Below are 12,310 nucleotides of genomic sequence, written 5' to 3' on the forward strand. Positions count from 1 at the left end.
AGTGTTATTGTAAACGGTGTACTGTTCTTTTACAGTTTCAGCTTCCAACTATTTATTGCTAATATGTAGAACTACAGTTGACTTTTACATACGGACCTTGTGTCTTGTGACCTAGTTAAAAATCATTTATTAGTATAGCAACTCTTTGGGAAAAAATCTTTGGGATTTTATAAGTAGACAGTATTATTTCTTCCCTTTCATTTTCTTGTGTTAATTGCACCAGCTCTTCAACATTCCAGTGTCACGATGAATAGTAGTGAGAGTAGGCATCCTTACCTTGTTTGCAGTTTTAAAAGGAAATCTTTTCTCTGTGAAAGCTGTACGTTTTTTGTAGTTGCCCTTCATCAGATTGAAGAAACTTTCTTCAGTTCAGAGTTTGTAAAGAGTTTTTATGGTGATTGGATGTTGAATTTTGTGAAAGGTCTTTTCTGTATCTCTGGAGATGATTACATCATTTTTCTCGTTTAGTCTGTTAAAATGGTCATCAACATTAATTTTCAAATGTTGGTTCTGACTATTATCTCTTAAGAATATTTTCAAATGTTCTTAAGAGATATTAGTTAGAAGTTTCTTTTCTTGTAAATGTCCTTATTTGGTTTTGGTAATACTGGCCTAAGTGAATTGGGAAATGATATATTTGAAGAATTTTTTTGGAGAATTGATATTACTACATTTCTATATATTTTTGGTAAAATTTGCCTATGAATCCACCTGGACCTTGAGGTTTCTCTAATGAAAGGTTTAAAAATTTGCTCCATCTTTTAATTTTAAAATTTCTTTTAATCATTGTAGGTCTGCTCGGGTTATGTATTTCTTCTTGATTAAGAGTCGGCAGTTTGTGTCTTTTAAGGAATTTGTCTACTTTGTCTTAAGTTTTCTTTTTTTTTAATTTTAACGTTTGCAGGGTCTGTAGTAATTTAATTATAGTGATTTGTGTCTTTTTTTGGTTTGTTTCTTATTGGTCATTCTAGCTCAGAGCTTTGTCTTAAAACTTGGCAATGTTGACATTTTGATCAGACAGTTCATTGTTGTCAGTATCTGTCTTATGCTCTGCATTGTAGGATGTTTAGTATCCTCCCTGGCCTCTCCCTGCTAGATGTATACCAGTAGCATCTCCCTAGTTGTGACAATCCGCAACGTCTCCAGACGTTGCCATATGTCCCTTAGGGACAGTATCACTTCCAGTGGAGAACCATTGCTCTTGCTCTAGAACTTTCTCAGTTTTTTTCTTTTTTCCTCAAAGATCTAGCTTCTACAAAATTTCAGTGATTTTTTTGCTCTTATGTTTCTTTCTTTCTTTTTGGTTGCTTTAATTTTAATTTGGTTTTATTTTATGTTTCTTAAGACGGGAGCTTAAATCATTGAAATATTTTCCAATATGAGTACTTAATGCCATAAACTTCCCTCTTAAGCATTAGTTAACTGCACCCTATAAACTTTTTTTAAAATTTTCATTCATTTCAAATCATTTTCTAATTTCCCATTTGTCCTCTGATTTACATAGAAGTGTAGTCTTTCCTTTTCTTTTCCTTTTTTTTTTTTTTGGGCAGCACCGCATGGCTTGTGGGATCCTAGTTCCCTGTCCAGGAATCAAACCCAGGCCCTCGGCAGTGAAAGTGCAGAGCCCTAACCACTGGACCGCCTGGGAATTCCCTGTAGAAGTGTAGTCTTAATCTCCACATACTTGTGGACTTGTCAGGTAGCTTTGTTACTGATTTTTAGTTTATTTCCATTATGGTTGGAGAACATTCTTTGTATACTTTCAGTTATTTCAGCTTTGTTAAGGTTGCTTGACGGTCATTCAGGCCTGCTGTATTTTTATTGGCCTTTCTCTTTACTTCTGTCCACTACAAAAGTATTGGAATCTCCAACTGCGTCTGTCTGTTTCTCCTCCCAGTTCTTTCGCTTTGCTTCATGCATTCTGAAGGTCTGTCGTTAGGGATCACTATGCTAGAAGCTCCTTGTCCCTTGGGCTCCCTTCCTGGCAGCCCCTATCCAGTGCAGACCGTTGTCCTGATTTGTAATAACCTAGGTTAGTTTTGTCTGTTGTTGTAGTTCATATAAATAGAACCCGTCAGCATGTATCAGGCTTCTTCTGTAAACACGTCATTTGTGAGACATTTTGTTGGGTGTACTTGTAGTTCGTTTATTTGCATTGCTGTACTGTACAGTCATCCTTTGGTATCCACAGGGGGATTGGTTCCAGGGCCACCCCCCAGTATCAAAACCCACAGATGATCAAGTCCCTTATACAAAACGGTGTAGTATTTGAATATAACCTACAAACACCCACCCCATACTTTATTTAAATCATCTCTAGATAACTTAAATATCTAATACAATGTAAATGCTAAATAGTTGCCAGCATGCTGCAAATTCAAATTTTGCATTTTGGAACTTTCTGGGATTTTTTGTTCCCAATATTTTTGATCCATGGTTGGTTGAATCTGCAGAGGCTGAATGCAGGGATACAGATGGCTGGCTGTATTTCTAAAATGCTTTATTAACATATTTAAAACCCACAAACATAATATACATCTGCCCAGGTTTACTGAATCTTACGTGATATAACATGTTAACTATGTTATTGACACCCTTCTTTAGGCCCTTCCAATTCCCATTTTTTTCTCTGTTCCTCCTGAGTTAACCGTTTTCTTGAAATTGAGGGTTGTCCTTCCTGATAACGATTTTATATTCTAAATGCATATACATTCCCACAGAAACGTCTTTGTCTGTGTATCCAGGCACCTATACATTTTATGTATTACATTTTCTGTTTTCAAGCTTGACTCAAATGGTATCATACCGTATATGTGTTTTGTATATGTTCTTGTGTGTCATTCAGTACAAGTTTTTGAGATTGACCTATTTTTGTCACGTACAGATTTAATACTATCATTGCGACAATTACCTGTGTGATTATACTGTAGTTCATGTGTTCATTCTTGCACTTAAAATCATTTATGTTTTCTTCCAAAACTTTCGGTATTCCAAAATAGACTTGGACACATCTCTGTGTACCTGTCAGTTTTCCTCTAAGATGTTCTCAGATGTGAGCGTTGGGAAAGTGATTTGTCTGCAGTGACTGTTAGACACTCCGGGATTGTGCGGGTGAAGTGTGCTCCTGATCTTATGATGGAGTCCGAGTCCATCTTGCTATTATAACATGTATGGTTAAAAGTAAACAACATAATTTGGTAGTATAGTGATATGTGAAGGTATGCTGGGCAAATAGTAACCAAAAGAAACCAAGTTTAGTAATATTAGAGGCCAAAAAAGAAAAAAAAACAAATATGAAGAGTAAGACTATATAATTTATATACTACTAAGTCATTAAGTTAATAGGATAATCATTAATTTGTATATACCTAACAGTGTAGCCTCAGAAGTCTAAATAAAGAATTGATATAATTTGATACAATTGATAAATTTGTAAATGCAGTCCATGTGGGAGATTTTAACAAATGATGAATGCTTATAAATGGTAAATAGAGTATTTGAACTCTGAAATTTACAAACTTAAGCTAGTGGTTGTATATCCAGAACTCTTTACCCAGCAAATAAATGTTTATTTACAAAACATGGATCTTTTACAAAAGTTGACTTTATATTTGTTCACAGGTAGCCTTAAAGAATTCCCCGAATATAATGTAATCAGTTAAATTAGAAGTCAATAACAAGCATGTTATTTAAAATAGAAATTCTATACAGTGGGAATCCTAAGAAATACACTTTTATTGACTTAAAGAGGACCTAATTAAAATAATTTAGAACAGAACAATATCGATAATGATACATAGCTAGACTTGTGGAAAAGCAGCTAAAGCAGTATTTAGAAGTCAGTTAGTACACTTAGCTATCATTTAATTTATTTCTTCTGTATATTTTTACCCAGGATCACATGACTAGGAAGCAGTGAATCTGGCATTTGAATTCAGGTGTCTTTCATTTATCATCTTGCTCTTAGTTGAGATTCCAAATACAAATAATTTTTCTATTTTCTATGTAATTATTTTCTTCTATGCTGTGTCCTTTATTTATAATGTGTAGTTTTGTGCCTCTTCGTGAAATCCGTCATGCATTTGCAAAGCCTTTCAAAAAGTCTTAGGATATTTTCCAAAAAATATTCAGAGGTAGTGAAGTGGTTTGTATTCATATTAATGCAAGGACATGTTTATGTTAAGTAGTCATTGAAAACACAATGTTTTGTTCTCTTTTAAATCTATTACTTTCACTAAAAGCATAATACATGCAGGTGTGTTGTCAAAATCTATAGCATTCTGTGAAGGTTTAATTAACACAAAATAAGTTGTATGTTAATAATTGGGAAAAACCAAGTTAAGTTATTAAAAAGTGTTTATGGATCTTCAGGAAGGGAGGATTCTGAATTAATTGTTTGTCATGTTTCTATTTCAGTGGAGATTCAAGCTTATTGATAGGTTAATTGTGTTATTTTAGAGATTCTAAGGAAGGTGTAACAATTTGATTCTGCATTTTTCTTTAGTATGACAAAACATTAAGCCAAATATTTGGCAAGGAAGAAACAAATGCACCTTGTAAGATATATCTGCACTTATAATCTGTATGAAGTAAAAGTTGCAGTTTGCTGTCATGAACATTACCCATATCCACCATTTTAGACATATTGTTCCCATTCAATTCATGTGGAGTTAGTCATTTTCAAAATTTCTTTTGACTGTCTATATATGAGTTTATCTGAATACACCTTTTCCATTCACTAAGACCATAAATTGACACCATTCATTTTGTCAGTCTTTTTTTTTTCTTTTCTTTTTTTTTTTTGTTTTGCCTTTTTTGTTCATGAAAAGGCTGTATTATTCCATATCTCTCGCCCAAATTTGTTTGCTGAAGTGACCCAAAATACATTTTTGGGATTACTTTTGAAGTATTATCTTTGTATCCCAAAGCAGGCCCTTCTGAAACTGATGATGTTGATGACAAACTCCCCCTTTCGAAGTCTTTGCAAGGTATAACTTTTTCACTTCCATTTTCCCACATACTGTTCTTATTTAATGTTTCTTTATATTGGACAGACTGTGTTTTAGTATTTATATCTGTATTATTACTTTTCTAAATGGAAAAGGAAAAAGAAATGTATTGGCCTTTTTTTTTAAACATATAAATGAACTTCACAAGCAACAATTTTTCAAAACCAATTTTCCCTTTTGTGAATCTAGTAATGAATCTCGAAATGGGTACATGACACACTTTCATATTTAAGGTAAAGTACACATTTATACCTTATATCAGAATAGTCAGAAATAAGGCTTATATTGCATAGTTAGTAATGTAAATATCAATAAGGTCATGTTGATACTTCGTTTTTAGAAAGGTTGTAAGATATCATTTGTAAATCCCTAAGTTTATTGATTGAATACCTCTTTGGGAATTTCTGTGTAGTGTTCCCTAACTTGATGATCATAGGCTATTTGTGCTGGCTTTTACTTTACTTCTGTCTATTCTGGCTTTTAGCTCATAAGATTTATTTTATTTAGCTTTACTTTTAAAATAAATGTAATTGCTTATTTTAGATTTTTAAAGAACAAAAAGTACACGTAGAATCATTGTTTACGTGTACTCTTGTAATATTCTGACCGGGTGGGACAATCACCTTAATTTTTCTTATTCTTACCCAATCTTGCCTTTTTAAGTACTGGCCTCTTCTCCCTTATCTCTCATTGTTTTGACCTCACATTTTTGTTTTCTTTGGCATTATAGTCAAAGAACCCAATGCTCCATAAATTCAAATGTTAACGTTTAATTGGGGGTGGGGGCTGTGTGTTGAGAAATCGTATTTAAGAAGTTAAATAAAGAAATAATTCATGGCTACAGATTTATAGATTTATCTAGTGTTTTGAGCTCAGGTGAGTTTTCAGAATATGAAATAAGTGGAAAAGAATCCCAAGATAATTATAGCACCATAAAGTTAGACATTGAAAACCAAAAACATTTTGTCTTTTGCATGGCACTTTAAATTCAAAGGTGCTAGGCAGTGCATGACAGTGTTTGTAGTCAGTGCTCTTTAAAAATCAAGATAAAGTGTATTTGAAACCTGTGTCTGGGAATTGAACCTTTAGTGTAGTTTCTTTAATTAGTTACCAATGGATGACAAAATAGACCTGATTTTGCTTCCCCTCCCCCTTTGTGCTTTATTCTTCCTTATAGGTAATATATTTTTATTTATACACGAATGCAGTGATTTTCAATCTTTTCTATGTTAGTAGCTCATACATTTAAGGACAGAGGATAAATATTCTGGGGCAGTTTGGGCACTTGTCCTAATTGGCTCTCTTGGGTTTTAGATTACTTCTTTCCTATTTATGAGTATAGCTTCTTCTCTGGTAGGATGAGCCTGTTTACCTTTTGACTGCCTAACCTGATACATTGCTTTATGTTCCAGTTTTTAGAAGCAGGCAGATTATATTACCTGAATTAAAATGCTTTTGAGACTAAAGGTAGTATCTTAAGTTTTAACTTATGAGTTTCCTTTAAGTGCAACTTTGATTAAATAATGGGGATTGAGTTTCCATAGCTTCCACCATAGTAAAAATGGAAAGCAGGAAACATTTCACAGCCCAACCTGAACTTGTTTATCTATCCTTGATAGAGTCTATGAACAAAGAAGAAATTTACTCTGATGTGTGTTTTTGTGTGTGTGTCATTGACAGATGAGCATGGCACTTTGAAACATACTATTCTACTTCTCAAATTCTAACATCTATCAGTAATTATATTGTGCAGTTCCAGTAACTAATAGTAAATCCCCAAACCTACTTCGGTTTAATCTATATATTTACGTTTTAGAATAATTTTTTGAGCTTTCATACAGAAGTGTTACATGTTTTTCTGAATTAGATAACATTGTTTGTATTAACTGCTAAGGAGTTAAGGAATCAGTTTGTATTCGTGTTATTATTTGCATTGTTACCTAGTATCTCTTCTTCCAGTATCAGTCTTTATTGGTTTATTATATGTGGTATATTTTCTTTTTAGGAAGCCATCATTCTTCAGAGGGCAATGAAGGAACAGAAATGGAAGTACCAGCAGAAGGTTAGATACAGGGATTTTTACTTTGCTGTATTTGTATTATGTTGTTCTGTACTATAGAGAATATTATCCTTAAAGCACCTTATTTGGAAATGAAATGATGATTGTTATGGTATGCCTTCTTAGCCAACAGGTTGTGTTTTTAGTCCTAAGATGATATTTAATATACCTCTTTTACTGTACTGAATAATAAAGCATATGGGGAGGAAAACTTAAGTGGTAAGTAAAACTCTTCATGATGCAAAATGCTGCCCATTTTTTCTTGGTCATTTTTTGCCATATTTTGAAAGAATGGTTTTGATGGTTAGAATTAAAATTATTACAGGCTCTGTTCATATTTCATTTTAAAACATACTATTAGTACCATTTTTTAAAGTAGGGTCATGTATTCTTCATACGATTAATGAAAGAAAGATCTCCTCTTGGCTCATTTTTATATCCATAGCCACCCTGTGGACTGCTTTGTCTCTTAGCCAGCCATCCTCCTTTGACTGTAGGATTGAATAGATATTCAACTATGGTACAGCTTTTTTAGTTATTGGAATCTTGAGTTAAACGGTTACCATGCAGAGTGGCTTCCTGTTGCTAAACCGTTTAGATAGTTCCACAAGAATTTTTGTAGATTTCTCCCAAGGAAAATAACTGGTTAAGGTAACTGGACATTGTTTTAGAATTATTATTTCTCACATAAACTGGTCGTGTCAAGCCTTATTTTTTTAAGAATAAAAAGGAACTCTATTCTGTACCTTTTTATTCCTTATATTTGCTTTTTTGTTTTATTTTTTTTAAATCAGTAATTTGATCTTTTACTTTCTTCGAGTGGAGGGAGTTCTGAAGGTCCCTGGAAAGTTGACTGATCTTTCCAAATTCAGTTGTAGAATTAGAGTATTCTAATTGGAATACATTTCTTGCAGAAGTATTGAAATGCTCATTTTAAATAATATTTTAAATTTCTTGTTGAGTTTTTTTAATAGATGATGGTGTGGATGAAAATTTTTTTGTTTTCTTTTACTGTGTGTAGGTAATTAGATATTTCCTCTGTAACAAAATCCTCTGTTTTGGATAGGCAGTATTTACAGCAAGGAGATACCTGTATACAAGACAAATTGTACTGGGGTTCATTGGGCAATGTGAATTAGATATTAGGCCTTGAACTACTTTATTTTTGAGGAAATTTTTATTGTCATATTGCAGTGTTAATAGAGTCGAATTGAAGTTCGGTTCTGTTCTTTATTCCTTTACTAACAAGTAAACATAATCTTTGGCAAATCAATTAATCTTTCAACCTTTGCAAAATGAAAAGAGAGTTGATGCAGATACTCTCTAGCTGAGCTTCCAGCACTAACATTCTGATGTACATTTGTTTTGTGTAGTAACACAAATATTTAATTTGGTAAAGTATGTTGCATATAAAGTTAGGTGATACAGTCCTGTATGCATTTGTTATAGTCACGGTTTTGATATGAAGGTCCCCATTGCAAAAAATTTGATTGTGGTTTTATTGAACAATATAAGCCACTCCTAGGATTTCTGAAAGAAGAGGAGAAATAGTTTAAAAAGAATAAAACCTTTGTTTTTATCCTAGTGTCTTCTAGTTACAGCAGGAAAATAATTGTGACTTCATTATAATTTTATTCCTCTAAAAATAAAAGTTTTTTGAGTCCATTAATGCAGGTAATTTGGTATTGTCTAATAGTTTTCCAGAGTTTCTCTACTTTCTGTTTTCTTTTATCCCTACTTACAATGAAAAGGGTCAGATATTTTAACTTAACAAATACGAGATGAATTAAAATGCCAGTAAAATTTTATAGTAGGCTGCTTTTGGAATATCAAATCAGTAAAATGTTGGAACATAATAGAAAGTGCTTTATAATGAATGTCATTTTAGAATTTTATTTTTTTCAAGATTCTACTCAACATGTCCCTTCAGAAACAAGTGAGGACCCCGAAGTTGAGGTGACTATTGAAGGTTAGTTATCTAAAAGCATTGATTCCAAAAGTTTACTTCTGGTCATAAAAATATTTGTCACATTCACATTGCTAAGTATGCATTTCATTCATTTTTAAAGGAAACTTGTGAAAAAAAACCTGAAGCATATATGTGTATGTGTGACCAAAGCAGCCCATATCCCACCAGCACGCCCAGTGCTTTGGGAGTTTTAGACAACAAAAAGTAAGCCGTGAAAACGAGCAGTGGGCCAACCTATATACTTTCTATCATTGGGAATAGAGGATTTTTAAAAAGCGAAAACCATGACCAGACTGGATGCACACAGAAACAGATTTATAACCTGTTATTGGGTGTGATATAAGAGACTTAATTAGCACTGGAACCCCTGTGTCTACCTTAGTGAAGTGGAGGAGAAGGTGTTGATAGTTTTCCCCCATAAAATGCAGTTAGAGGCTAGCATATAATCTGTCCTTCAAAACTTTTGAAGCAGCAGCTACAAAAATATTCTAAACTAATCTCTCTATATAGTTAAAGTTGCTTCAAATGTAGTTTTTTCTTCAAGGATAATGCATGAATGCAGATGAGCCAGTCTGTCCTGAATTATTTAAAGATTCAGCTAATTATTAACAGTATCATGCTTTATATTTAATAATTATTAAATGTGTATTGATTTTTTTTTTCCTTTGAAGTTATGTCACACTATTCCTCTATAAGTTTTTTCTCCTCAAAGTAGTTTTCTCTAAGGTAAAAATACAGCTCTGTTAACCCCCGCCCTACTCCAGTGACCCCTCTACTCAGTGGTAGATGGCACTTTATTGTGTATACATCTAAAAATAATTTGATGTATATACATACACACATGCATATTTCATTTTGCGAAAATACATGGATGTTTTCAGCATACAGCATTATAATGAACAAATAAAATACACACATATCACATTTTCCGTAGTTTTTTTCCCCATAACTTTACATCTTGGTACTTCATCATTATTATTTTTTTTAACTGCTACATAACCTTTCTTGGTTTGCTGTCTTTGTCTTTCCTTTTTTTTTTTTTTTTTTAAATAACCTGTCTCCTACTGGTGTCCACTTGGTTATTTATGGTGTTTGGCTACTTCAGGCTATTCAAAGTGTTTGTCTTCATTGCTTCTAAATTATAAGTTGATTGGTGGCTTTTACCTAATATCAGAAATTTTCTCATACTTTGTTAACATCTCAATTTAATATACATATTTTATCATTAACATAATTTTACTAACCTAAAAGCAGTTTTGAATTGTTTCTAGTCAAGTAAGTAAGTAATTAACTAATTTGTCCACACTGGGCGGCATGTGGGATCTTAGTTCCCCATCCAGGGATCGAACCCCAGCCTGTTGCACAGAGTCTTAACCACTGGACTGCTAGGGAAGTCCACAGTAATTGAATTTGATTGCTTTTTAATTTGAAACTCAACTATGAGAAAAAAATCTATAAATATTATATTTATATTATGAGCACTGAGAACCTTTCCCTTCCTATAGAGATAAGAAAAATTGATGATAAAAATTATTAGCGTAAAGCTTTTAAATAGTACTAATAACCACATTGATTTATCTGAAAGCAAATCTTAAAACAGATAAAGGCTATGTTAGAATTGTTTAGAAAATAAAGACTTGTTTTTAATAGTATAAGACCTTTAAAGGGATGTCAAGATAATTATGCAATAAATGGCTTATAAACTTGAAATGTGTGTCAGTCTTTTCAGTTTTAACTCTTTGGAGGGAATGATAAATCCCATTTCTTTTAAACTAAGACATAGTACCAGAAGTTTGATACATCATCCAAATTTGTCCACGAGTAGAATTTTGCTATTTAGGCTGCTGCCTTATGTTCAGAAGACCAGTGAAATACCAGGTCTGTGTAACGTAATTACTTTTCAGGGTAGCATTTTCTGTGGATATGAACAAACTATTATATACCGACTCTAATTAAATTGCTAATTGTTACCCATACATTAAGGAAGGTAAAATGTAATCTGTGATATTAACAAGGCAGGTCAAATGAGAACTCACATGCACATCTTATTGATAAGTATATTGTATTTTTTTCTGGAAAGATGATTATAAAATGCTAGAAACTAGGAAAATATCCATAGTTAGAAAATTAAATTTTGATACATTCTCATATTAGAAAAAATATATTGGCATTGAAATGGTAACTTTTTTTTTTAAATATGTGATCTGAAAAAAGACCCCTAGTGTAATATGCGTAGTGGAAAAAAAGAAAAAAGAAAAACCCTGCCTTTCAAGAACAAGTCACCTTTAAAAGGAAAAGTGTATCTAGAGAACTATGTTAGTTTTGTTTAGGAAAATACTTGTGCTTTGAAGGAAATAAGATAATCCTGCTTGCCTGGGGGTGACTTTTGTTTTCTCATATTGTATCTTTCTGCATTTCCCAAAAAGTTTATAGAAAAGAAAAAAGAAACTTTGTCATCAAGTAAGTTTGTAAGATTTTCCACGGTCCTTTAACCTTGATATCTTTATTTGCAATTATGTGATGTTATGAAGGGTTTAATTGAGATTGATGCAGACATGTTAAACTGCAGGAAATAGTCTATTGAGCTGAGATGTGCTCTTCCATTTGGGATGATCAATTTGTTCTTGAAGACAGTGGTGCGCATGTATAACTTTTGTTACTTAGGTTTGGGAAATACCCCTTGGAGTAATATGGCTGTGTGTGCCTTAATTTCATAAACATGGTGACTACATTTCTGGGCAAAATCAGACTGTTGTCAGGTCTCTGACACATGCATGCCTTTGATAAGTGCAGAGACAGTCTTACCTAAGAGTTGTTTGAGGTCTGGCTGTCGTGGGTGTGCTAATAACAGGACGTGTTTTGCTTGAGAAGAGGTCTCCTTACAGTGCAGTTCACTTTCAATGCATTTTCCCCCGAACTTGAGTCATTCACACATGTTTATTCTGCTGTGGCCTAACCCCCTCATTGTTTCTTAACTTAATTTGGCTTCAAATTGATTTTTTAAAATTTAATTTATTTATATTTATTTATTTGGCTGTGTCGGGTCTTAGTTGTGGCGCGCGCGGGCTTATCTCTAGTTGTGGTTTGCAGGTGGTCTCTCTCTAGTTGTGGCACGTGGGCTCCAGGGCGTGTGGGCTCTGTAGTTTGCAGCATGCTGCCTCTCTCGTTGAGGCACACGGGCTCCGTAGTTGTGGCGCGCGGGCTTAAGTTGCCCCGTGGCATGTGGGATCTTAGTTCTCCGACCAAGGATTGAGCCCGAGTCCCCTGCATTGG

The 12,310-nt window shown here is 33.4% G+C and overlaps 1 protein-coding gene across 7 annotated transcripts in view; it reads left to right on the forward strand.

The window, feature by feature from the left end:
- GTF2I (general transcription factor IIi) overlaps positions 1-12,310 on the forward strand; it is a gene marked incomplete at its 3' end in the record, with an annotated part of 98,599 nt that overhangs the window by 45,694 nt on the left and 40,595 nt on the right. Inside the window, exons 10-12 of one of the 7 annotated variants that reach the window (XM_082645464.1) lie at positions 4,929-4,988; positions 7,015-7,071; positions 8,975-9,037. In XM_082645464.1, the coding sequence (XP_082501590.1) occupies positions 4,929-4,988; positions 7,015-7,071; positions 8,975-9,037 (180 nt within the window). Of the gene's footprint in view, positions 1-4,928; positions 4,989-7,014; positions 7,077-8,974; positions 9,038-12,310 lie in introns of those variants that run through there. The other 6 variants (XM_082645465.1, XM_082645467.1, XM_082645468.1 and 3 more) reach the window with 6 other exon arrangements.

This window comes from Mesoplodon mirus (assembly GCF_964341445.2).
Source record: "Mesoplodon mirus genome assembly, chromosome: 15".
Taxonomy (NCBI): Eukaryota; Metazoa; Chordata; class Mammalia; order Artiodactyla; family Ziphiidae; genus Mesoplodon; species Mesoplodon mirus.